This window comes from Scyliorhinus canicula, chromosome 18 (genome assembly GCF_902713615.1).
Source record: "Scyliorhinus canicula chromosome 18, sScyCan1.1, whole genome shotgun sequence".
Lineage (NCBI taxonomy): Eukaryota > Metazoa > Chordata > Chondrichthyes > Carcharhiniformes > Scyliorhinidae > Scyliorhinus > Scyliorhinus canicula.
The window spans coordinates 63,608,509-63,636,181 of NC_052163.1; the positions used below are offsets into that span (position 1 = coordinate 63,608,509).

The following is a 27,673-nucleotide window of genomic DNA, read 5'->3' on the forward strand; positions in this document are numbered from 1 at the left end:
AACTCTGACCCCTGTGGGTGTTAACTCTGACTCCGGTGAGTGTTAACGCTGACTCCTGTGGGTGTAAATGTTGATTCCTGTGGGTGTTAACGCTGACTCCGGTGAGTGTTAACGCTGACTCCTGTGGGTGTTAACGCTGACTCCGGTGAGTGTTAACGCTGACTCCTGTGGGTGATAACTGTGACGCCTGTGGGTGTTAACTCTGACTCCTGTGGGTGTTAACGCTGACTCCTGTGAGTGATAACTGTGACGCCTGTGGGTGTTAACTCTGACTCCTGTGGGTGTTAACGCTGACCCCTGTGGGTGATAACTGTGACGCCTGTGGGTGTTAACTCTGACTCCTGTGGGTGTTAACGCTCACTCCTGTGAGTGATAACTGTGACGCCTGTGGGTGTTAACGCTGACCCCTGTGGGTGTTAACGCTGACCCCTGTGGGTGTTAACGCTCACTCCTGTGAGTGATAACTGTGACGCCTGTGGGTGTTAACTCTGACCCCTGTGGGTGTTAACTCTGACTCCTGTGGGTGTTAACTCTGACTCCTGTGGGTGTTAACTCTGACCCCTGTGGGTGTTAACGCTGACCCCTGTGGGTATTAACGCTGACCCCTGTGGGTGTTAACGCTGACCCCTGTGGGTGTTAACGCTGACCCCTGTGGGTGTTAACGCTGACCCCTGTGGGTGTTAACGCTGACTCCTGTGGGTGTTAACTCTGACCCCTGTGGGTGTTAACTCTGACCCCTGTGGGTGTTAACGCTGACCCCTGTGGGTGTTAACGCTGACCCCTGTGGGTGTTAACGCTGACCCCTGTGGGTGTTAACGCTGACCCCTGTGGGTGTTAACGCTGAGCCCTGTGGGTGTTAACGCTGACCCCTGTGGGTGTTAACTCTGACCGCTGTGGGTGTTAACTCTGACCCCTGTGGGTGTTAACGCTGACCCCTGTGGGTGTTAACTCTGACCGCTCTGGGTGTTAACTATGACCACTGTGGTTGGTAACTCTGACTCCTGTGGGTGTTAACGCTGATTCCTGCGGGTGTTAAGATTGACTCCTGTGGGTGTTACCATTGACTCCTGTGGGTGTTAACGCTGACTCCAGTGGGTGTTAACGCTGATTCCTGTGGGTGTTAAGATTGACTCCTGTCTGTGTTACCATTAACTCCTGTGGGTGTTAAGATTGACTCCTGTGGGTGTTACCATTGAGTCCTGTGGGTGTTAACGCCGACTCCAGTGGGTGTTAACGCTGATTCCTGCGGGTGTTAAGATTGACTCCTGTGGGTGTTAAAGCTGACCCCTGTGGGTGTTAACGCTGACCCCTGTGGGTGTTAAGATTGACTCCTGTGGGTGTTACCATTGAGTCCTGTGGGTGTTAACGCTGACTCCAGTGGGTGTTAACGCTGATTCCTGCGAGTGTTAAGATTGACTCCTGTGGGTGTTAATGTGGACTCTGTTGTATTTTCACCTCTCAATCAGAATCTCATAAATGGAAACCCCACTCCAGGACCTGAATGCAAAATCTCATCTGATTCTTCAGTGTCGTATTGTGGGAAGGCTCCATTTTTGCAGGTACCATCTTGTGAATGAGCTATTAAAATGGATGTAAAGGAACCCATGGCATAATTCGGCAAAGGACTGGAGAGTTTACTGACTCGCATTTACCCCTGCACAGCCAAAAACACTAACTGGTCTGTCATTGCAGATTTAGAGATATTGCAGTGTATACCAGCTGACCCATTTGCCCACATTATAACAGTGATTACATTTAAAATGTACTTCGCCTGCTGGAAAGAACTTCGGGACATCCTAAAGTTGTGAAAGGCATTAGATAAATGCAATTCTTTATTTAACACCATCCAAAAATGCACAGCTGTGAGAGCAGAATGAATGTTGGAATTCAAATGCTTTGTGAACAAAAATGCACAACAGCACAGCCTAGTCAATGGCCTGTCCAATGCTTAATGGATGCTCATGAATAAAATCAATCCATTCCTCTTGACCCAAATAAAATTTGTACAGTAGGATTTATGCACTCAGGCATTGAGTGCGGATGAAGCTCATTAAAATCCTGGCAGACAGGTTGAGCTGTCAGATTGTAGACATCCCTCACATCTGGGTAGTTAAGAATTTTCTATTCCATTTTTTCTTCATTCAATCCCTCATCCCTGTCACCAAATGCTGGCAGTTTCCTACTGTGGATACCTGTCCCTAATAGCATATTGTCAAAGTTGACCTGGGGATGAGCTGATCATTGATAATCTGGCACCAGCTTGTTGTTTAGAACAACATAGAATCACAGAATCCCTCCAGTGCAGAAGGAGGCCATTCGGACCATCGAGCCTGCACTGATCCTTCGGAAGAACACCCTACATAGGCCCAATTTGCCCGCCCTATCCTCCGTAACCTTACCTAACCTTTTGAAAACGAAAGGACAATTTAGCATGACCAATCTACTTAACCTGTACATCTTTGGGCTGTGGGAGGAAACCGAAGCACCCGAGGGAAACCCACGCAGACACGGGGGGAATGTGCAAACTCCACACTGACAGTCACCCAAGGCCAGAATCGAACCTGGATCCCTGACACTGTGAGGTAGTAGTGCTAACCACTATGCCACCGTGCCGCCCTTTGTTCAGCAGCTGTCCTGTATCCAACTGAATGGTCACCTCGGAAATTTCCCCACTGTTCATTCATAAATCTGCAGTGAAACCTGCAGCCAAAGGACACTGGCGCTTATGTGAAAAAGTCGTCAGCAGATCTTCAGGCTAGAGTCTCCCGTGTACAGGGTCACTCTCATTTCCAACCTAGCAATCTGAAGAATCTGATAGACCGTTGCTGGCTCTTACAATAGGAAGAGACAGGCCTCCACCAGGAACAGACAGGTCTCTACCTCAAAGTAATGTGCATCCGTTTCATTTAATTGTGGTCGATGATGAACTGGGAATAGAGCCGGTTATTGAAGAGTTGATGCATTAACTTCACTTTTGTACCCCTGATGTCAGGGGAGTTAAGGGTGATCTGATCAATGTGTTTAAAATCCCCGGATTGGCTGAGTGAGTTCTTGTTGCCTGTATGCTCCCTTGCCTTCCCCGATAAGGCCACTACATGAAGAGAGAGATCCCTCAACCATGAGGGGGCATAATCTTACAACTGGAACCAGGCCGTTGGGGAGGAAAGTCAGGAATCAATTTTCCACACGGGAGTGGAAATCTGGGACGCTTCCCACATCCCCCCAAAGGTTGCGGATGTGGGACACAATTAAACCTGACGAGACTGAGATCCCTATTGCTGATAGGTAAGGTGATCTCTCGATCTGGAGGTAGGGCGGGGAAAAAGGAGTTGAGGTGATGAAAGATCAGCCATGATCTTACTGAATGGCGGAGCAGGCTCAAGGGGCTGAATGGCCTCATCCTGCTCCCAATGTTCCTGAAATAATCAGGGGGCCACCTGCTGTTGATGATTTATTAGGATTGCCGTACTATTCCACATCAGTCAGTATTGGGACATTGCTGACAAAGTCCATTCGCCCCAGTTGGTGACCAACATCTCTGCTTTTCCTATTTAGCAACAGAAAAAAGTAGCAGTATAGAAGGAGGCGTCTCACCCCATTGTTTCTGGGCTGGTTGTAAAAAGGCTGTCCACCCTATATCTCCTGATTTCTAGCCTTGTATCTTACAACACTCTCAGGTATTAAAAAATATATATTTTAAGGGTTTCTGTCGCTGCCACCCTTTCAAGCTGAGTTGCAGACCCTCACTATCCATTAGGTGAACCCCACTCTAATCCTTCTATCAGTTACTTTAAATCTATGTCCTGTACTAATTAATGGGCATGATTTAACTAAATAGGAACAAAGTCCTGTAGCGAGCGGGTTTAGCCACGTGTTTCCCAGCACTCGCAAGGCTATCAAACATCACTCGGGTTAGATAGGGGTCTCAGTGGGGAACATGCAGCCGAGGATACACATAGCCCGGTTTTCTGCACTGGCGTCCCGATCTCTGTAGTCCCCAATGTGCCTCTTGGACACCCCCCCCCCCCCCCCCCCCCCCCCCCCCGCCCCCAAAATACCCAGCCCAATCGCACTGCCAGATGCCAGCCTGGCACTGCCAGAGTGCCCAGGTGACACTGGCAGGGTGCCTGAGTGACACCAGCAGTGCAAGAGTACCACCCAGGCTTCTCATCACTACCCATTGGCTTTCACTTAAGGGCAACCTTGTCCGCGCTTTAGTTGAGTTGGATTCGGCCGTGATGCCCCCTGGTCAGAGGAGAATGACACTATGAATTGTTCATTTGAAGAGCCTGTGCTGACACAATGCGCCAAATGGCCACCTCCTGCACTGTAACAATTCTGAAAATTGTGAAAGTTTGAACAGCCATTAGGAGGCTGGTGAGGATAATGGTGATTAGTGTGCAGCAGTGAATGGGTTAAGGATACAAGTGACCCATTTCTGGGTAAGTAGCAGTTTGTATAGAGTGGAGTTTAATATTTTGAGAAATTACTTTTGGAGTTTGGTTGCATTGAGAGTGAGATCCAAGCTTGGGCAGAAGATGGTACGGAGATGGAGGGAGGCAGTCTTGATGGGCCAGATTTGAGCCTGAGCTTGGGTGAGGCCATAGGACTGCAGCATTGCATACTCCCCGATTCAGCCTGAATGAGAGGTGGGAAGGGATCAGAGACTTAAAGGTGTAATGTTCTAAGACAAGCTGAACTGAATGGCTTAATGTTAAACTGAAGAAAGTTCTGGCACATTCATAACCTGTTGGACAGATGGTGATTGGCATGGTATTGGGGTTCAGGAGCTGAATTTGATGTCAATTGCACACTTATATTAGCTGAACTGGTAGAACAGAATGGGGGGGGATCAAGGAGTGTGACAGAGATAACTGACAGAACTGTTGATAGTTGGGGAGAAACGGATAGATGAAGAATGAGGTGGATGTTGGGTATAGAGGTGGTCAGAGGGCTGTGTTGGGAGAGAGCCTTATGAATACAAATTGTGGATGCCAAACTCATCAAATCACATGGAGCTCTAATTATTTTTAAGATTGGGATTCACCTGAGTGGATAATGTTTTTTTTTAAACCAATTCTCAAATGGGGGAATTACATCTGGTGTGTGGGATTTGAGGGGTACAAACATCAATCTTAAACAGGGTACTATCTAGAGAGTAGTGGGGGCATGGAATGCACTGCCTGTGGAAGTAGTTGAGTCGGAAACATTGGGGACCTTCAAGCGGCTATTGAATAGATACATGGATTACGGTAGAATGATGGGGTGTACGTTAATTTGTTCTTAATCTAGGACAAAAGTTTGGCACAACATCGTGGGTCGAAGGGCCTGTTCTGTACTGTATTTTTCTATGTTTCTATGTAGTTAAATAACCATTAGCTGACGAGGCTCCCACATGAATAATTGGTTACATGGCTCTTGACAATGGAGGGCACTTGTGGAATATCATACAAGTAGAGACACGATCCCAGCAGGAGAGGAGGGCGATAGAGCGAACAACATCACTCTTTATCTTGATGGTGGCCTACCATTTAGGCCAATTCAACAGAGCATGGCCTGGATCACACTGAGGCAAATTAACTGTCCTACCTGTGAAAGTCTTACATTTCTACAGTGACTTTCACAACCTCAGGTCATTCCCAAAGTGCTTTGTATCTAATTAACATGCTTTTGGACAGTATGAAATACAGCAACCAATTTGCACACAGCAAGCTCTCTAAACAATAATTTAATCTGTCTTTCGTGAATTTAGGTATTGGCCAGGATGTTAGGGAGATCTCCCTTGCCCTTTTTCCAGTTCTGAATTGGAATCATGTGAAAAATGAAATGAAATGAAAATCGCTTATTGTCACGCGTAGGCTTCAAATAAAGTTACTGTGAAAAGCCCCTAGTCGCCACATTCCGGCGCCTGTTCGGGGAGGCTGTTACGGGAGAGGCTGTGAGAGGGCAGCCTGGACCTCTGTTCAATGCCTCACCTGACAGACAGCTACTCTGACAATACAACAGCTCCTCCCCCCACTGAGTGCTGCACCAGTGTGTCAGCCTAAGTCTTGTACTCAAGATTGCGACTTGAACCCACAGCTTTCTGACCCAGAGGAGACAGGGTGCTGCCACTATGAGCTGTGTGACCTTTTCTAGGGAAGTACTAGGGTGGGAAAGCCAAGATGTGCGGAGGCAGATACTTAAGGAAGAGACTTTGAGGCAGGAATTGGCAGGGCCTGACTTTTTAAGTTTGTCTCTGGCAGTATTCAGCTGTGGTGCTGGGTGTGTCTGCCATTGAACCAGACAGGCAGCAGGCGGGGGGTTTGTGTGGTGGGAGGGGAAGGTCAATCCCTATTTGGGGCCTCACGGTAGCATGGTGGTTAGCATCAATGCTTCACAGCTCCAGGATCCCAGGTTCGATTCCTGGCTGGGTCACTGTCTGTGCGGAGTCTGCATGTCCTCCCCGTGTGCGCGTGGGTTTCCTCCGGGTGCTCCGGTTTCCTCCCACAGTCCAAAGATGTGCGGGTTAGGTGGATTGGCCAGGCTAAATTGCCCATAGTGTAAGGTTAATGGGGGGATTGTTGGGTTACGGGTATACCGGTTACGTGGGTTAAGTAGGGTGATCATTGCTCGGCACAACATCGAGGGCCGAAGGGCCTGTTCTGTGCTGTACTGTTCTATGTTCTATGTTCTATGTTCTATCTCTTTAGAGACATGGCTGTCAGCCCTTTCTGGGGGCTGAATGGCCTTTCCCAGATGGAAGAGAAATCACCATGACAGGAAAGCAGAGGCATGAATTAAAACTCAGTCAGCAACACCATCTGTGAATGCCCCCCTAAACTCTGATCCACCAGGTTCCCTAATTACAGCTTTAATTAGCTAGGCCCTGTTAGATGTAAAAATTTAGTCAGGCTCCATATTGGATGGAGCCTGGCATCACTGAGTGGACCGAATCTCTGGAATGCAAGTAGCTCACCTTTGGAGGATTTTCAATTACATTTTCAATGACAGGTTCATCTCTCCCTTTCCTTAATGCCCAGGTCGCGCAGCTTCTCTTGAACAGTAACATGTGCGTCGCCTTGCTGGAGGGTCAGACGAAAGACAGCACTGATACCAACTTCACCACCCCGCTGCATCTGGCCGCAAAGAATGGACACAAGGACATAATCAGGTATGGCCGTCTTATTATAAAGTGTGGCTGTGTGTCGCGCCAATTGGTTGTGCCCCGATATAAAAGGTGATTAATTTATGGAGAGGTACACAGTTCAGGGCTATCCCCGGATTAGGAGGTCTCCATGAATGGGATGGCGTGGTTCGTTTTGAAATTCAGACCTCTTAATGAAATCTGACCGTACCATGTCTCGATGCATTCTGTGCCGTTCAGATGTTGTAGAACTTGTGTGGGAAGCTCAATGTGACTCTTAGCCCTTTACGGCAGTGATTGTCACTAACCCACAGGCTCAATGCTCCTGAAGAGCCATTCAACTATTCTGACACAACCCTCCTCTCCACTCAGTACCTCATTCTTTTCTTCCTTTCTCCCTCATAGACTTACCTAACTTCCTGATGCGCTGGAATTCCCTCTCTAAGGGGTATTCCTGTAAAACGACCTCATTGACCAAGCATTTGATGACCTGTCCTAATATCTCCTACGTTTGATTATGATCATGTTAGTGGCGCTATATGAATGCAAGTTGTTGTTGTGGTACCCCTTGTGGGTGAGTATGTTGACATTCAAACAGCTGTAAAAAGGAAAATAGGGAAAGCTTGCACATTACAGGTTGGGGTTCGGGAGAGTTCAGTAACTAAGTACTGGCTCCCTGCGCTGAATCTCCTGTTGTAGATTGTACCTCAGTGAGCAGGGCCAGTACCTGTGGTCAGTTAAGGTTCGCAGTGTTGAAGAACCAGGGCACCACGGTGGGGCAGTAGTTAGCACTGCTGCCTCATGGCGCCAAGGACCCAGGTTCAATCCCGCTCCCAGGTCACTGTCCGTGTGGAGTTTGCACATTCCCCCCTGTCTGCATAGGTCTCACCCCCACAACTCAAAGGGTAGGTGGATTGGCCACGCTAAATTGCCCCTTAAATGGATTTTTAAAAAAAAGAAGTATTGAACAATGACTAATTTCCAACTCTCCTCACGCTATCCCCACCTTCTCATTGGTCAGTGGACATGAGAGGAGGGATCACAATAAAAGAGGATACCCTCAATGTGGCAGCTCATAATGTTCGGCTTTTTAATGGAGTTGTCATGACATCAGGCTCTTGTTTTGGGGAAGAGTGTGAATGTAGTGGAAGAGATTGTAGGCTAATTGACAGTCTGACAACCTGAACGCTCCTTCCATTGCCACCTTTATACTGTACAACATGGATAGTTAGTCTCATATGGTTTGAATGAACTCTAACATGATGGAGAGGGGCCTCCCAATCACCAGAGATAAGTATCCAGTTGGGTATTGATCCAGAATTCCAAAGCAGAGTCTCCATTCACAGGAATTATCTGGAGCAGGGGGTCAAAATCTTTGCACCCCTGATTCACTGACTGGAATGCTACCACGGAACCAAAAGCTGTTTCTAGTGAAGTTAGTGACCACTTTGTTTTAAATAAGCTGTTTAGCACAGGGCTAAATCCCTGGCTTCGAAAGCAGACCAAGCAGGTCAGCAGCACGGTTCGATTTCCGTACCAGCCTCCCCGAACAGGCGCCGGAATGGGGCGACTAGCGGCTTTTCACAGTAACTTCATTTGAAGCCTACTCGTGACAATAAGCGATTTTCATTTCATTTTTCATAACTGCCTCCAGACTTGTTCCACATTGATACATTAATGTTTACACGCCATCATTCTAAGTCAGCATAGTTACTCAGAGGTGGCACAGCGGTTAGCACAGCTGTCTCACAGCGCCAGGGACCCAGGTTCAATTCTGGCCTTGGGTGACTTGGCTGTGTGGGGTCTGCACATACTCCCCATGTCTGCGTGGGTTTCCTCCGGGTGCTCTGGTTTCCTCCCACAGTCCAAAGATGTGCAGATTAGGTGGATTGACCGTGATCAATGCGCAAGGTTACAGGGATAGGGTGGGGGAGTGAGCCTCTTTCGGAGGGTTGGTGCAGACTCGATGGCCGAATGGCTGCCTTCTGCACTGTTAAGGCGATATGGATTCTCTGGCAGTCCCATCAAACACTCCCAAGACAGGTATAGCATGGGGTTAGATACAGAGAAAAGCTCACTGTACACTACCCCCATAAAGGAGTCTGTTTGTTATAGCCCTATGAGAATGCCCACAACGTTTAGCACACTGGGCTAAATCGCTGGCTTTCCAAGCAGGCCAGCAGCACGGTTCGATTCCCGTAACAGCCTCCCCGAACAGGCGCCGGAATGTGGCGACTAGGGGCTTTTCACAGTAACTTCATTGAAGTCTACTCGTGACAATAAGCGATTTTCATTTTCATATTGATTAATGGGCCAGAATTTTAAAGTGAGGTTGTAAATCACTTGAGTAGTGCTCAGAGTGACACTCAATCCCCTCGATGAGTTGGAGAAGCTGACAGAGAGCAGGCGGCTGGTACTGTCCTCGCTGCTCTGTTGTTTAACGGATGTCTGCACCTGATAGTGGAGCGGCACTGATCTCTCCCAGTGACTTAGCCAGTTCAGTTACCACGCTTCACGCCCAGTTTCCTGGCTGATGAGCCGTTAAATTATAAACAGACTTATTGTCAGTCTGAGTCCTGACAGAACATGTCCTCTTTCAGAAAACTCTCTAGCTTTCAGATAAACTTAGTATTGCGCCCATGAGTGGGAATGATTTCCCCGACTACCACACCTGGAGTGTGTATTTTGAGCTAATGATTTGAGTACAAGCGGAGAGCAGTGGCAATCATGCCTCGGAGTGCCCTTTCACCTGTCTTACAGAGCCAGGCTCTCAGTGATCCTCTGCAGCCATTCTTTATGCAGTGGGTCCCACTATCAGCATCAAACACTTCCTACCCACATCACTGTTTTCATTGCACCTAATCCTCCCACTCTCATTGCTGGGTTACAGTTGCATAGGCACGACCACACTGCAGTGTTTCAGCCACAGGTGAACCAATGCCTGTTTGACTGCAAAGGTCACCATAACCCAACCTCATTCTGTGTGCTCATTTCAGGGCCAGGGCGAGAAAACAAGGGTCCCGGGAACCCTTATTCTACACACCTCCCCCGCTCCCCCACCCATCCTCCCCAGCTGCCATTGTAATGCCGTCCCCCACCCTCCTTCCCCACCAGTTATGCACTGATCCTTTTCTCCTTTCAAGATTCACCAATCATTTCACCAATCACAGAAAGGTCTGCGTAAAAAGTTGGCTTCTGGTTACAGATATCACCTGATCTATACACAGCATGGGTCATTAATATTGAGAGCAGCAATGATATAATACAGTTCTAGTTTGTGTGTGCCCTATTGGTGATCCCATCACAATTATTGAACAAACCAGAGAGTACAGCATTATGCAATATCGTAAATTTGACAGAAGGTAGGGCAGGACGGTGGCGCAGTGGTTAGCACTGCTGCCCCACGGCACCAAGGTCAAAGGTTCTATCCTGGCCCTGGGTCACTGTCCGTGTGGAGTTTGCACATTCTCCCCGTGTTTGCGTGGGTTTCGCACCCACAACCCAAAGATGTGCAGGTTAGATGGATTGGCCATGCTAAATTGCCCTTAATGTTCAAAAAGGTTAGGTGGGGTTACAGGGAGGGTGGGGGTGTGGGCGTGGGTAGGGTGCTCTTTCCAAGGGCCGGTGCAGACTCGATGGGCCAACTGGCCTCCTGCACTGTAAATTCTATGAATTAGTTAATTCTAGATCATAGATTACTGTTTAACAGACTCCATCTTACTTTATTAGTAGTTATAGTTCTGTAGAGTTTGCAAACTCTATTTAATGTAATTGTAATTCAATAAATCAGTTTTGCTTCAATCTAAAGATTGGTGGTTTCTTTATAATCAAGTCATCCGACCATTCTGGATCACAAGGCAAAGAATAATGACATATTACCACAAAGTGTAGACTGATAGATTGTTTTTAAAAATTGAGCATATTAATATATAGTTAGCTGTTAGATATAGCACTTGGGGTGAAGGGGATCAAAGAATATGGGGGGAAGATGGGATCACAATATTGTGCTGGATGATAGCCATGATCATAATGAATGGCGAAGCAGGCTCAAAGAGCCGAACGGCCTCCTCCTGCTCCTAATTTCTATATTTCTATATTCGAACCAATATTATTCTTGCATTTAAGTAGCATCGTTCATAACACCTGGACTCCTTTTTTATTCAAATTTAGAGTACCCAATTATTTTTTTTTCCCAATTAAGAAGTAATTTTGCATGGCCAATCCACCTAACCTGCACTTCTTTGGCTTGTGGGTGTGAAACCCACGCAGACACGGGGGAATGTGCAAACTCCACACGGACAGTGACCCAGGGCCGGGATCGAACCCGGGTCCTCAGCAACATCTGGATATCCTAACATGCTTTAAAACCAATGAGGTATCTTTGAAGTGGAGTCACTGTTGTAAGGTAGGAAACAAAGCAGCCAGTGTTTCTATAGCTACGTGCCACAAAGAGCAAATGTGATTACAACTCCGTAATCTGGCTGAGGGATAAATAATAATTGGCAAGGACATTGGGGAGAACCTACCCTGCTCATCTTCAAACTAGTTAAATGGAATATTTTACACCCACCTGAGGAGGAGGGGGGGGGGGGGGGGGGGGGGGGGGGGGCACCGCAGTTTGACTGAGTCAGGGTCCCAAACCACCCTGTTAAGGGGAAGCAGTGGCGTAGTGGTATTGTCACTGGACTAGTAAGCCAGATACCCAGAGTAAGGCTCTGGGGACCCAGGTTCGAATCCTGCCATTGCAGATGGTGGAATTTAAACTCCATAATAATCTGGAATTAAAAATCTGATGATGACCATGAAACCATTGGTTGATTGTTTTAAAAACCCATCTGGTTCACTAATGTCCTTTAGGGAAGGAAATCTGTCATCCGGACCTGGTCCGGCCTACATGTGACTCCAGACCCACAGCAATGTGGGTGACTCTTAAATGCCCCTCAAGGGTAATTAGGGATGGGCAATAAATGCTGGCACAGCTGGTGATGCCCACATTCCATAAATAAACATCGGCATCTCTGAAATCTCGATATCCCCAATCTACATTCTGCAGAGAGCAGAGACACAAGCTGGCAGAGACTGGCACATCATTACTTTGCCTGAACTCGAATGTTTAATCACAGGAAGGCATAAACTACCTGAGGAATATTTAAGTGTCTGTCTCCACGGGCCTTCACTCTGTGCTAAGTGCATTCATGTTTATTTGCTTCAGGGCAGCTTTAATGGGACTTGTAATATAAGTCATTAACTAGTAATGAGATGAGGGACTCACAAATTTATGGAGGTGTCCCTTTAACCGAGAATGCTAATTAGATTGCTCCATTCATAATTACCAGATGGCCCAAAAATAGAGTGTAGGTTGTGGCTCTAACTGGAGAAGATCACCCCCGTGTGAATAAACACCATATTGCATGTGATGATGCCCGAACCCTGGATCGGATCACCCTCTACTGGTAACATTTATCCTGCATATTTCAGGTTTATGTGTGCAGATTGTCTGTTAAACGCACTGACACTGTGGTGATTATTTCTCAATATTAAATGTGTTGTGAGAAACTGTGGATTATCACTGAAGAGAGAATGCTAATTGTCTACCAAATGTCCTGTCTTTAAACAATTCACACCCCTTTAACCTGTGATTATCCCTCTCTCCAGTTACTCCGTTTGGATCTGTAAAGACTTATTTACCTGCAAAGACTCGCATTCAAAATATCGTTTTGCATCTTTGACTTTGTCTATATATATACTGCGGGATCCCCTCACTGCGGGATCCCCTCACTGCGGGTTCCCCTTACTGCGGGATTGCCTCACTGCGGGATCGCCTCACTGCGGGATCCCCTCACTGTGGGATCCCCTCACTGCCGGATCCCCTCACTGCGGAATCCCCTCACTGCGGAATCCCCTCACTGCAGGATGCCCTCACTGCGGGATCCCCTCACTACGTGATCCTCTCACTGCAGGATCCCCTCACTGCGGGATCCCCTCACTGCAGGATCCCCTCACTGCGGGATCCCCTCACTGCAGGATCCCCAAACTGCAGGACCCCTCACTGCGGGATCCCCTCACTGCGGAATCCCCTCACTGCGGAATCCCCTCACTGCGGGATCCCCTCACTACGCGATCCCCTCACTACGGGATCCCCTCACTGCGGGATCCCCTCACTGCAGGACCCCTCACTGCAGGACCCCTCACTGCGGGATCCCCTCACTGCGGGATCCCCTCACTACGCGATCCCCTCACTGCGGGATCCCCTCACTGCGGGATCCCCTCACTGCAGGACCCCTCACTGCAGGATCCCCTCACTGCGGGATCCCCTCACTGCAGGATCCCCTCACTACAGGATCCCCTCACTGCGGGATCCCCTCACTGCAGGATCCCCTCCCTGCGGGTTCCCCTCACTGCGGGATCCCCTCACTGCGGGATCCCCTCACTGCGGGATCCACTCACTGCGGGATCCCCTCACTGCGGGATCCCCTCACTGCGGGATCGCCTCACTCCCCTCACTCCCCCTCCATGGAGATTCCTTGTGCGCTCTCTCTGAGACCCTCTTGCACCCTCCTTGTGCGCTCTCTCTGAGACCCTCTTGCACCCTCCTTGTGCGATCCGTTTGTGAAGTCCCTGAACCCCTCCATCTGGAATTCCCATTCTGGTAACTGCATGCGGCTCATTCAAACTCAGTTAATCCTGACACTCTTTTCATTCCAGATTGTTGATCAAGGCCGGAATTGATGCGAACAAAGTGGCTAAAACGGGGACAGCTCTGCACGAGGCAGCACTGTGCGGCAAGACTGAGGTGGTTCGACTACTCCTGGATGTAAGTCTGGTCACCATGTGGTTAACTCTGGAATATCGAGTATACTCTGAGTCCACAAACTCTCTGATAACTGACGACAGAGGAAAGGAGCTGTCAGTTTCCCAACACCCCTCATCACACTGACTCTGGCTGCCTGTCAGTGATCACACTGACACACTCTGGCTGCCTGTCAGTGATCACACTGACACACTCTGGCTGCCTCTCACTGACACACTCTGGCTGCCTCTCACTGACACACTCTGGCTGCCTCTCACTGACACACTCTGGCTGCCTCTCACTGATCACACTGACACACTCTGGCTGCCTCACACTGATCACACTGACACACTGGCTGCCTCTCACTGACACACTCTGGCTGCCTCACACTGACACACTCTGGCTGCCTCTCACTGATCACACTGACACACTCTGGCTGCCTCTCACTGACACACTGACACACTCTGGCTGCCATCCCACTGACACACTCTGGCTGCCTCTCACTGACACACTCTGGCTGCCTCTCACTGACACACTGACACACTCTGGCTGCCTCTCACTGACACACTGACACACTCTGGCTGCCATCCCACTGACACACTCTGGCTGCCTCTCACTGACACACTCTGGCTGCCTCTCACTGACACACTCTGGCTGCCTCTCACTGACACACTCTGGCTGCCTCTCACTGACACACTCTGGCTGCCTCTCACTGACACACTGATACACTCTAGCTTTCTCTCACTGATCACACTGACACACTCTGGCTGCCTCTCACTGATCACACTGACACACTCTGGCTGCCTCTCACTGACACACTGGCTGCCTCTCACTGACACACTCTGGCTGCCTCTCACTGACACTCTGGCTGCCTCACACTGACACACTCTGGCTGCCTCTCACTGATCTCACTGACACTCTGGCTGCCTCTCACTGACACACTGGCTGCCTCTCACTGACACACTCTGGCTGCCTGTCAGTGATCACACTGACACACTCTGGCTGCCTCACACTGACACACTCTGGCTGCCTCTCACTGATCACACTGACACACTCTGGCTGCCTCTCACTGACACACTCTGGCTGCCTCTCACTGACACACCCTGGCTGCCTCTCACTGACACACTCTGGCTGCCTCTCACTGACACACTCTGGCTGCCTCTCACTGATCACACTGACACACTCTGGCTGCCTCTCACTGATCACACTGACACACTCTGGCTGCCTCTCACTGACACACTCTGGCTGCCTCTCACTGACACACTCTGGCTGCCTCTCACTGATCACACTGACTGCCTCTCACTGACACACTGATACACTCTGGCTGCCTCTCACTGACACACTCTGGCTGTCTCTCACTGATCACACTGACACACTCTAGCTGCCTCTCTCCCAATCGATCGTTCCATTGCTTCACCTCATTGTAATTCCGCAAACACCCCAGTCTCTCGTGCCCTCTTGCCCTCGTGTTCACTCTTCTGGCTCGAGCTTTCCGTGCACCACCCACTGTATTTCAGTCCCTCCAGCTCCAGTCTCTGCAATCCCTTTCCTGGATCATTGTTGAATGAAAACTCCTGATTGGTGCAGCTCCAACAACACTCAAGAATCTCGACACCATCTGGGACAAAGCAGCCCGCTTGATTAGCACCACACCCTCCACTTTAAACATTCACTCTCTCCAGCACCACGCACAGTAGCAGCAGTGTAAGGTAAACCCACCACAGTCCCAGATGACCATAGGCTGCTTTCCCCTTTGAGGGGAGAGCTGACTGCTGGTGATTTAACCTGAGGATCACCACACCTCATGCGAGGGGCAATGTTGAGAAGGTGGGGCCTTCATGAAGAACATTACAAGACGCACTGCAGCAACTCACCAAGGTTCCTTCGACAGCACCTTCCAAACCCACAACCACTACCATCTAGAAGAACAAGAGCAACAGATACCTGTGAACCCCACAGCCTGGAGGTCCCCCTCCAAGTCACTCACCACCCTGACTTGGAAATATATCGTCGTTCCTTCACTGTCGCTGCAGCAAAATCCTGGAACCCTTTCTCTAACAGCACTGTGTGTGTACAGGGTGTAAAGTAGAGTGCTGAGTATGCAGCCTTGTGGGACCTGATATTGAAGATTATCGTGGGGAGTATTCAATCAAACTCCTGACTTGTGCCCTGTAGATTGTGAACAGGTTTTGTTGATCAGGAGGTGAGATGTAAAATACAGTATTTATGTGTCTAGTCCAGTTCAGTTTCTGGTCAATGGTAACCCTCGGGAAGTTGATAGAGGGGGATTCAGCGATGGTAATACCATCGAATGTCATGGTACCCTGGTTGAATTCTCTCTTGTTGGAGACAATCATTGCCTGGCGTTGTGTTGTACGAATGTTACTTGTCAATTATCAGCCCAAGTCTGAGCATTATCCAGTTCTTGCTGCATTTGGACACAGACAGCTTTAGTAGCCGAGGAGCCGTGAATAGTACTGAATGTTTAACGATGTTTAACCTGTGGGGGGGGGGGGGGGGGGGGGGGGGGGGGAAGGGACATGAGGAGGGCCAGGGTTTGACCTCAGCGTTTGCCACAACTCAACCCCGATTCCTCTTTGCAGGCTGGCATTGACGTCAACATCAGGAACACTTACAACCAGACAGCCCTGGACATCGTCAACCAGTTCACCACCTCTCAGGCCAGCAAAGAGATCAAGCAACTACTGAGAGGTAAATGGGGATGGGGTAGTGTCAGACACCGGTACCAGGGGTGGGGAATGGGTGGATATGAACGGAAGGGTACTGTCAATTTGGCAGGATGTCGTTGTTGGGGGTGTGCTGATGAGTTTTTGGGGAATTTCATAGAATTTACAGTGCAAAAGGAGGCCATTTGGCCCATCGAGTCTGCACCAGCCCTTGGAAAGAGCACCCTACCCAAGCCCACACCCCCACCCTCCCTGTAACCCAGTAATCCCACCCAAACCTTTTGAATACTAAGGGCAATTTAGCATGGCCAATCCAGCTAACCTGCATATCTTTAGAGTGTGGAAGGAAACCGGAACACCCGGAGGAAACCCACGCAGACACGGGGAGAACGTGCAGACTCTGCACAGATAGTGACCTAAGCCGGGAATCGAACTTGGGATTCTGGAGCTGTGGAGCAATGTGCTAACCATTATGCTACCGTGCTGCCCTCAATGTACTGCTGGGCTGTACAGGAGCATGCTGTTGGGTTGTGGGTAGTCTACTGGGGTTTTGAGAACCTGCTGGACTTTTTGGGAGGTCTGTTGGGTTGGGAAAAGCTTCCCAACAGCGGCCATTCTTGTTTAAAGACAGGTGATGGAGACTTTTTGGGAAAGCCTATGCAACATGAAGATCATATTCATCGATCTAGAGAAGACTGATATCTGGGAGCCCAGAGAGGCAGTCTGGAGATGTGCTAGAATTTGTGGAGTCCTTGAGAAGTATGTATGACTATTACAGGACAGGTGCAAGGGATGCCAGGCAATAAGAAGCTGTATGGGACAGAGTGAGAGTTTCAAAGCCAAAGTTAGATTACACCAAGGATCCATAGAATTCCTACAGTACAGAAGGAGGCCATTTGGCCCATCGAGTCTGTACCTACCCTTCAAAAGAGCAACCCATCTAGGCCCACTGCCCTATCCCTCCCAACACCACCTAAGCTACACATCTTTTGACTGTGGAAGGAAACCAGAGCACCTGGAGGAAATCTACTCAGACACGAGGAGAACTTCACACAGACAGTCACCCAAGGACAGAATCAAACCCAGGTCCCTGGTGGTGAAGCAGCAGTGCTAACCACTGTGCCACCATTTCACCTGCTAAGCCCCTTCCTCTTCCTTATTGTCATGGGTGTTCTTTTTTTTTTAAATTTAGAGTAGCCAATTATTTTCCTTTTCTAATTAAGGGGCAATTTAGTTTGGCCAATCCACCAAACCAGCATATATTTGGGTTGTGGGGATGAAACCCACGCAGACATGGGGAGAATGTGCAAACTCCACATGGACAGTGACCCAGGGCTGGGATTCAAACCCACATCCTCAGCACCGCAGTCCCAGTGCTAACCACTGCGCCACATGCCGCGCCTATTGTCATGGTTGTTCTAACTGAGCTCGTGAGATGGAAAGTCCCATGGTCAATAATGTTTGAACTATTAGGTGGGGATGATGAGAACTTGACCGATTATCTGGAGAGCTAGAGAAATATGAAGATCAGTGGACCAGTGACCCAATTTACAGACTGCTAGTTTGGGTTTGGAGAAGAGGAACAGAGTGAAGAATGATTACACGTGAAGAACTCGGAGAAAGTGAATAGTTCTAAGTATCTGAGGTCAGGGGTGGCAGAAGATGGAAAAATGAAAATTAAGCAACGAATTAGCCCTGGTTGGAGTAATTGGAAGATGTGCAGTGGAGTGTTATCTCAACTAGTACAGAAACTTGGCAACATCAAGGCAAGAGAACAATAACTGGATACCAATGAGATGCAGATGCTAAGATGTATATGAGGAGTAAGAGGAAAGGATAAGATTAGCACATTGGTGTCAGTGAGAAGAGGTTGAAATGTTATAGTCACCAGAGAGAGAGCGAGAGAGAGGAAAGGCAGTGAAGTGAGTGATGGAGGTGGGATGGCTGGGAAGGAGGAGAAAAGGAAAGCTCAAGAATAGTTGGAAAGCTGCGGTGGCGAGGGATGCAGCAGGATTGGAAAAGGAATAGGTGACTGGCAGGAGGAGTTGGGGAAGAGTCCCTGAGGCTGTGAGGCACCAGCGTTGTGGTGACCCCATGTAAAATGGGAGAAGCTGAAAGATGAAAAATTAGACAAAATACAAAGCAAAATACTGCGGATGCTGGAGATCCGAAATAAAAACAGAAAATGCTTGATAAACACGGCGGGTTTGACAGCATCTGTGGAGCAAGAATAAGAAGGCGGCACAGTGGTTAGCATTGCTGCCTCACAGCCTCAGGGACTCTGGTTCGATTCCGGCCTTTGGTGACTGTTTACATGTTCTCCTCGTGTCAGCATGGGTTTCCTCCGGGTGCTCGGGTTTCCTCCCACAGTCCAAAGATATGCAGGTTGGATGGGGTTATGTGGTTAAGGGGCGGGGAACTGGGCCTAGGTATGGTGATCTTTCAGAGGGTCGGTGCAGACCAGATGGACTGAATGGCCTCCTTCTGCAGGGTTGGAATTCTTAGCGTTTTGAGTCCACGTGACCGTACAGAACTGTAGACTCATGTGGACTCAAAACATTAACTCTTTCCCTCTCCACAAATTAGACAAGTGGGGTTGGGAAACAGAAGTGAGAATATATTCCATCTGTTACTGTACAGAATTCCAAACAAATAACGTAGATTCATATAACCAGCCAACATGCGCAGCGAGTAATTTGACTTAGTACCAAGGTGGCTGCTATAAGCAGTGAGTTATCTTAAGGGCTCCAATGTGGCACTGCTATAGAATAGAGTTTTAGGAATGTTGAACCTCATGTACAGTCATACTGCTTCTCATCGTCTAAGATTCTCTTCCCAACAGAGGCCTCTGGAATCCTGCAAGTCCGAGCCCTCAAGGATTACTGGAACATGCATGACCCCACTTCACTCAATATCAGGGCCGGGGATGTTATCATGGTAAGTAACGGTAGGAGAATCGCAGCCCCTGTGTACATTGAAGTGAAAAGCAGCCTCTGTGTACATCAAAGAGAATAGCAGCCTCTGTGTATATTGAAGAGAATAGCAGCCTCTGTGTATATTGAAGTGAAAAGCAGCCTCCGTGTACATCAAAGAGAATAACAGCCTCTGTGTATATTGAAGTGAATAGCCACCGCTGTGTACATTGAAGAGAATAGCAGCCTCTGTGTACAATGAAGTGAATAGCAGCTCATGTGTACATTGGAATAGCAGCCTCTGTGTATATTGAAGTGAAAAGCAGCCTCTGTGTACATCAAAGAGAATAGCAGCCTCTGTGTACATTGAAGTGAAAAGCAGCCTCTGTGTACATCAAAGAGAATAGCAGCCTCTGTGTATATTGAAGAGAATAGCAGCCTCTGTGTATATTGAAGAGAATAGCAGCCTCTGTGTATATTGAAGTGAATAGCAGCCTCTTTGTATATTGAAGTGAATAGCAGCCTCTGTGTAAATTGAAGTTAATAGCAGCCTCTGCGTTTAGTGAAGCGAATAGCAGACCGGTGTACAATGAAGAGAATATAAGCCCCTGTGTACATTGAAGAGAATATAAGCACCTGTGTACATTGAAGAGAATAGCAGCCTCTGTGTACATTGAAGTGAATAGCAGCCTCTGGGTATATTGAAGTAAATAGAAGCCTCTGTGTACATTGAAGAGAATAGCAGCCTCTGTGTATATTGAAGTGAATAGCAGCCTCTGTGTATATTGAAGTGAATAGCAGCCCCTGTGTACATTGAAGAGAATAGCAGCTTCTGTGTACATTGAAGTGAATAGCAGCCCCTGTGTACATTGAAGTGAATAGCAGCCCCTGTGTACATTGAAGTGAATAGCAGCCCCTGTGTACATTGAAGTGAATAGCAGCCTCTGTGTACATTGAAGTGAATAGCAGCCTCTGTGTATATTGAAGTGAATAGCAGCCTCTGTGTATATTGAAGTGAATAGCAGCCCCTGTGTACATTGAAGAGAATAGCAGCTTCTGTGTACATTGAAGTGAATAGCAGCCTCTGTGTACATTGAAGTGAATAGCAGCCTCTGTGTACATTGAAGTGAATAGCAGCCTCTGTGTATATTGAAGTGAATAGCAGCCTCTGTGTATATTGAAGTGAATAGCAGCCTCTGTGTATATTGAAGTGAATAGCAGCCCCTGTGTACATTGAAGAGAATAGCAGCTTCTGTGTACATTGAAGTGAATAGCAGCCTCTGTGTACATTGAAGTGAATAGCAGCCTCTGTGTACATTGAAGTGAATAGCAGCCTCTGTGTATATTGAAGTGAATAGCAGCCCCTGTGTACATTGAAGAGAATAGCAGCCCCTGTGTACATTGAAGAGAATAGCAGCTTCTGTGTACATTGAAGAGAATAGCAGCTTCTGTGTACATTGAAGTGAATAGCAGCCCCTGTGTACATTGAAGTGAATAGCAGCCCCTGTGTACATTGAAGTGAATAGCAGCCTCTGTGTTCATCAAAGTGAATAGCAGCCTCTGTGTACACTGAAGTGAATAGCAGCCTCTATGTACATTGGGTGCGATTCATCGCAAATGCGGCGAGTCGTAAAGGCTGCCGTGAAACTGGCCGTGTTTCACGGCAGCCTCCGCGCCCCCTCCCGGGACTCGATTCTCCCCCCGGGCGGGGCAAGCAGCGCGGCCCCGTGAAGCACGGCATCACGGGCTTAGCGACCGTCGCCAAGTCAGCGCGGCAAGCGTCACGGCGGCTGATGCGCACGATGACATCAGCCGCAGATGCGTCAAACCCGCGCATGCGCGGGCCGTCATGCCCCTCAGCCGCCCCGCGGACTGATCCTGCGGGGCGGCGGAGGATCAAATAGTGCGCGGGTATCGGACTCGCTGCCGGCGATCGGTGCCCACCGATCGCAGGTCCATGCCCCACCGTCGGGGGGGGGGGGGGATGGAGAATAGCGGGAGGGCGGGAAAAATGTCGTGAAGGCCCTCCCGCTATTCTCCGACCCATCGTGGGCAGCGGAGAATCGCACCCATTGAAGTGAATAGCAGCCTCTGTGTACAGTGAAGAGAATAGCAGCATCTGTGTACGTTGAAGTGAATAGCAGCCTCTGGGTATATTGAAGTGAATAGCAGCCTCTGTGTATATTGAAGTGAATAGCAGCCTCTGGGTATATTGAAGTGACTAGCAGCCTCAGTGTACGTTGAAGAGAATAGCAGCCTCTGTGTACATTGAAGAGAATAGCAGCCTCTGTGTACAATGAAGTGAATAGCAGCTCATGTGTACATTGGAATAGCAGCCTCTGTGTACATTGAAGTTAATAGCAGCCTCTGCGTTTAGTGAAGTGAATAGCAGACCGGTGTACAATGAAGAGAATATAAGCCCCTGTGTACATTGAAGAGAATATAAGCACCTGTGTACATTGAAGAGAATAACAACCTCTGTGCACATTGAAGAGAAAAGCAGCCTCTGTGTACATCAAAGGGAATAACAACCTCTGTGTACATTGAAGTGAATAGCAGCCTCTGTGTATATTGAAGTGAATAGAATCCTCTGTGTACATTGAAGAGAATAGCAGCCTCTGTGTACATCAAAGGGAATAACAACCTCTGTGTACATTGAAGTGAATAGCAGCCTCTGTGTATATTGAAGTGAATAGCAACCTCTGTGTACATTGAAGTGAATAGCAGCCTCTGTGTATATTGAAGTGAATAGAAGCCTCTGTGTACATTGAAGAGAATAGCAGCCTCTGTGTACATTGAAGAGAATAGCAGCCTCTGTGTACATTGACGAGAATAGCAGCCTCTGTGTACATTGACGAGAATAGCAGCCTCTGTGTACATTGAAGTGAATAGCAGCCTCTGTGTATATTGAAGTGAATAGCAGCCTCTGTGTATATTGAAGTGAATAGCAGCCTCTGTGTATATTGAAGTGAATAGAAGCCTCTGTGTACATTGAAGAGAATAGCAGCCTCTGTGTACATCAAAGAGAATAGCAACCTCTGTGTACATTGAAGTGAATAGCAGCCTCTGTGTACACTGAAGTGAATAGCAGCCTCTATGTACATTGAAGAGAATAGCAGCCTCTGTGTACATCAAAGAGAATAGCAACCTCTGTGTACATTGAAGTGAATAGCAGCCTCTGTGTACACTGAAGTGAATAGCAGCCTCTATGTACATTGGACGCGATTCATCGCAAATGCGGCGAGTCGTAAAGGCTGCCGTGAAACTGGCCGTGTTTCACGGCAGCCTCCGGGCCCCCTCCCGGGACCCGATTCTCTCCCCCCCCCCCCCCCCCCCCCCCCCCACCCCCCCCCCCCCCCCCCGGGCGGGGCTAGCAGCGCAGCCCCGTGAAGCACGGCATCGCGGGCTTAGCGACCGTTGCTAAGTCCGCGCGCCAAGCGTCACGGCGGCTGACGCGCACGATGACATCAGCCGCAGATGCGTCAAACCCGCGCATGCGCGGGCCGTCATGCCCCTCAGCCGCCCCATGTACATGGAAGTGAATAGCAGCCTCTGTGTACATTGAAGTGAATAGCGGCCCCTGTGTACTTTGAAGAGAATAGCAGCCTCTGTGTACATTGAAGAGAATAGCAGCCTCTGTGTACATTGACGAGAATAGCAGCCTCTGTGTATATTGAAGAGAATAACAGCCTCTGTGTACGTTGAAGTGAATAGCAGCCTCTGTGCACGTTGAAGAGAGTAGCAGCCTCTGTGTACATTGAAGTGAATAGCAGCCCCTGTGTACATTGAAGTGAATAGCAGCCTCTGTGTATATTGAAGTGAATAGCAGCCTCTGTGTACATTGAAGTGAATAGCAGCCTCTGTGTACATTGAAGTGAATAGCAGCCTCTGTGCACGTTGAAGAGAGTAGCAGCCCCTGTGTACTATGAAGTGAATAGCAGCCTCTGTGTATATTGAAGTGAATAGCAGCCTCTGTGTATATTGAAGTGAATAGCAGCCTCTGTGTACATTGAAGTGAATAGCAGCCTCTGTGTACATTGAAGTGAATAGCAGCCTCTGTGTACATTGAAGTGAATAGCAGCCCCTGTGTACATTGAAGTGAATAGCAGCCTCTGTGTATATTGAAGTGAATAGCAGCCTCTGTGTACATTGAAGTGAATAGCAGCCTCTGTGTACATTGAAGTGAATAGCAGCCTCTGTGCACGTTGAAGAGAGTAGCAGCCCCTGTGTACTATGAAGAGAATAGCAGTCTCTGTGTATATTGAAGTGAATAGCAGCCTCTGTGTACGTTGAAGTGAATAACAGCCTCTGTGTACATTGAAGTGAATAGCAGTCTGAGTGTATATTGAAATGAATAGCAGCCTCTGTGTACATTGAAGTGAATAGCAGCCTCTGTGTACGTTGAAGAGAATAGCAGCCTCTGTGTACATTGACGAGAATAGCAGCCTCTGTGTACGTTGAAGAGAATAGCAGCCTCTGTGTACATTGAAGAGAATAGCAGCCTCTGTGTACGTTGAAGAGAATAGCAGCCTCTGTGTACATTGAAGAGAATAGCAGCCTCTGTGTACATTGAAGAGAATAGCAGCCTCTGTGTACATTGACGAGAATAGCAGCCTCTGTGTACGTTGAAGAGAATAGCAGCCTCTGTGTACATTGAAGTGAATAGCAGCCTCTGTGTACATTGAAGTGAATAGCAGCCTCTGTGTACGTTGAAGAGAATAGCAGCCTCTGTGTACATTGAAGAGAATAGCAGCCTCTGTGTACATTGAAGTGAATAGCAGCCCCTGTGTACTATGAAGTGAATAGCAGCCTCTGTGTATATTGAAGTGAATAGCAGCCTCTGTGTATATTGAAGTGAAAAGCAGCCTCTGTGTACATTGAAGTGAATAGTAGCATCTGTGTACACTGAAGAGAATAGCAGCCTCTGTGTACATTGAAGTGAATAGCAGCCTCTGTGTACAATGAAGTGAATAGCAGCCTCTGTGTACATTGAAGTGAATAGCAGCCTCTGTGTATATTGAAGTGAATAGCAGCCCCTGTGTACATTGAAGTGAATAGCAGCCCCTGTGTACTTTGAAGAGAATAGCAGCCTCTGTGTATATTGAAGTGAATAGCAGCCCCTGTGTACTTTGAAGAGAATAGCAGCCTCTGTGTATATTGAAGTGAATAGCAGCCTCTGTGTATATTGAAGTGAATAGCAGCCCCTGTGTACTTTGAAGAGAATAGCAGCCTCTGTGTATATTGAAGTGAATAGCAGCCTCTGTGTATATTGAAGTGAATAGCAGCCCCTGTATACTTTGAAGAGAATAGCAACCTCTGTGTACTTTGAAGAGAATAGCAGCCCCTGTGTACATTGAAGTGAATAGCAGCCTCTGTGTACGTTGAAGAGAATAGCAGCCTCTGTGTACATTGAAGAGAATAGCAACCTCTGTGTATATTGACGAGAATAGCAGCCTCTGTGTACGTTGAAGAGAATAGCAGCCTCTGTGTAGATTGAAGTGAATAGCAGCCTCTGTGTACATTGAAGTGAATAGCAGCCCCTGTGTACATTGAAGTGAATAGCAGCCCCTGTGTACTATGAAGAGAATAGCAGCCTCTGTGTATATTGAAGTGAAAAGCAGCCTCTGTGTACATTGAAGTGAATAGTAGCATCTGTGTACACTGAAAAGAATAGCAGCCTCTGTGTACATTGAAGTGAATAGCAGCCTCTGTGTACATTGAAGAGAATAGCAGCCTCTGTGTACAATGAAGTGAATAGCAGCCCCTGTGTACTTTGAAGAGAATAGCAGCCTCTGTGTATATTGAAGTGAATAGCAGCCTCTGTGTACATTGAAGTGAATAGCAGCCTCTGTGTACGTTGAAGTGAATAGCAGCTTCTGTGTACATTGAAGTGAATAGCAGCCTCTGTGTATATTGAAGTGAATAGCAGCCCCTGTATACTTTGAAGAGAATAGCAACCTCTGTGTACTTTGAAGAGAATAGCAGCCCCTGTGTACATTGAAGTGAATAGCAGCCTCTGTGTACGTTGAAGAGAATAGCAGCCTCTGTGTACATTGAAGAGAATAGTAGCCTCTGTACATTGAAGAGAATAACAGCCTCTGTGTATATTGAAGTGAATAGCAGCTGCTGTGTACATTGAAGAGAATAGCAGCCTCTGTGTACTCAAAAGAGAATAGCAGCTGCTGTGTACATTGAAGAGAATAGCAGCCTCTGTGTACTCAAAAGAGAATAGCAGCCTCTGTGTGCACTGAAGTGAATAGCAACCTCTGTGTACATCAAAGAGAATAGCAGCCTCTGTGTATATTGAAGTGAATAGAACATACAGTGCAGAAGTAGGCCATTCGGCCCATCGAGTCTGCACCGACCCACTTAAACCTTCACTTCCACCCTATCCCCATAACCCAATAATCCCTCCTTACCTTTTTGGTCACTGAGGGCAATTTAGCATGGCCAATCCACCTAACCACCACATCTTTGGGTTGTGGGGGTGAAACCCACGCAGACACGGGGAGAAGGTGCAGACTCCGCACAGACAGTGACCCAGCGGGGAATCGAACCTTGTTCCCTGGCGCTATGAAGCCACAGTGCTATCCACTTGTGCTACCGTGCTGCCCATGAGTAGCAGCCCATGTGTACATTGAAGAGAATAGCAACCTCTGTGTACATTGGAGAGAATAGCAGCCTCTGTGTACGTTGAATTGAATAGTAGCCCAGGGCTGGAATCTCTGCCGGCAGCGCATTCACATCTGTAGATTTCTCGATGGCGTGGAGGTGCCCATAATGGGAAACCTCATCGGTCGCTGCCGGGATAGAGAATCCCACTGCCAGAGGGGGCGCGCCACAGCAGAAAACTGGTGCAGCAGGGCGGAGAATCCAGCTCCCTATGTACATTGAAGGAATATTAGCCCCCTGTGTACATTGAGGAGAATATCACCCCTGTGTATATTGAAGATAATAGCAGGCCCTGTGTACATTAAAGGGAATAGCTGCCACTCTGTAAATTGAAGAGAAGACAACTCCTGTGTACATTGAAGAGAATAAGTTTGTACATAATATTATGCATGACCTCCGGTCACAAGGTGGCATTATAAACTCATCACGTCACCATGTGATCTGGGAGTTCGGAGTTGATTGTGCTGAGAGATATACGTATTTGCAGTACTTCCACAAGAGTTGTTTAGTGTTAGTTGGTTGTTAGTTTGTTTATCCTAGTTATCTTATCACTCAGTTTGTTCTATAATAAACTAGTTTAAACTTCAAGTTCTCTAGTACATCTTTCACTTCGGCCAGTCTGCAGAACATGACAGATTATTGCATTGAGGAGTTCTGGCTGTTGTACTTGACATTTTCTTGAATTTGTCTGGTAACTAAGACCGTGTCAGAGGTTTCTCGGGAAAGTTTAAGGCCTCTCTGGGCCTCTGGGAGGACTTCCTCAACCACAGGGATGGCTGATTCAGGAGAATCTGTGTCAACACTTTCCCGCTTATGGACCAGAGAAAAATACCCCGATAATTACCACAGCATGATTTTTACTTCCTTCTTTAAGATAATTACTCTTTTTTTTAATTTATAGAGTAGCCAATTATTATGTTCTTTTTCCAATTAAGGGGAAATTTAGCGTGGCTAATCCACCTAACCACCACATCTTTGGGTTGTGGGGGTGAATCCCACGCAGACACGGGGAGAATGTGCAAACTCCACACGGACAGTGACCCAGGGCTGGGATTCGAATCCAGGTCCACAGCGCCTCAATCCCAGTGCTAACCACTGCGCCACATGTCGCCCTAAAGATAGTTACTCTTGCTGCATTCCTGAAGATGGGGGTCGTTCTCTTTCCTCACATCGGATGAGAGCATGCAGACTTGCGGTGAGCAAAAGCCCAGCTTTGAAGACTCTGCTGGGATGCAATTGGGGCCGTAGGTTTCATTTTCCCTCATCAATTTGCTGCAACTCTACCATCGTTGATGGTTCACCCATGGATTCTGGGGGATAGTCGGTGAGTATCAGCTGCCTCTGTGGATTCATGGTTGAGGAGTTGTTCAAAATGTTTGTAAGAGCATTGACAGATGAAGACAAACGCAGCTTGCGGACAAAAGGATTTTGTTCATTTGACTACTGAACATAGATGGTCGTTGTGGCTTCAAAACAGGTTTGCATG

At 48.0% G+C, this 27,673-nt stretch overlaps 1 protein-coding gene across 2 annotated transcripts in view; it reads left to right on the forward strand.

Moving 5' to 3' along the window:
- LOC119952964 (caskin-2-like) overlaps positions 1-27,673 on the forward strand; it is a 320,000-nt gene that overhangs the window by 247,199 nt on the left and 45,128 nt on the right. For both annotated transcript variants that reach the window (XM_038776607.1, XM_038776608.1), the window contains exons 7-10: positions 7,023-7,153; positions 13,832-13,940; positions 16,520-16,628; positions 19,446-19,540. In XM_038776607.1, coding sequence (XP_038632535.1) covers positions 7,023-7,153; positions 13,832-13,940; positions 16,520-16,628; positions 19,446-19,540 — 444 coding nt within the window. The remainder of the gene's footprint in view (positions 1-7,022; positions 7,154-13,831; positions 13,941-16,519; positions 16,629-19,445; positions 19,541-27,673) is intronic.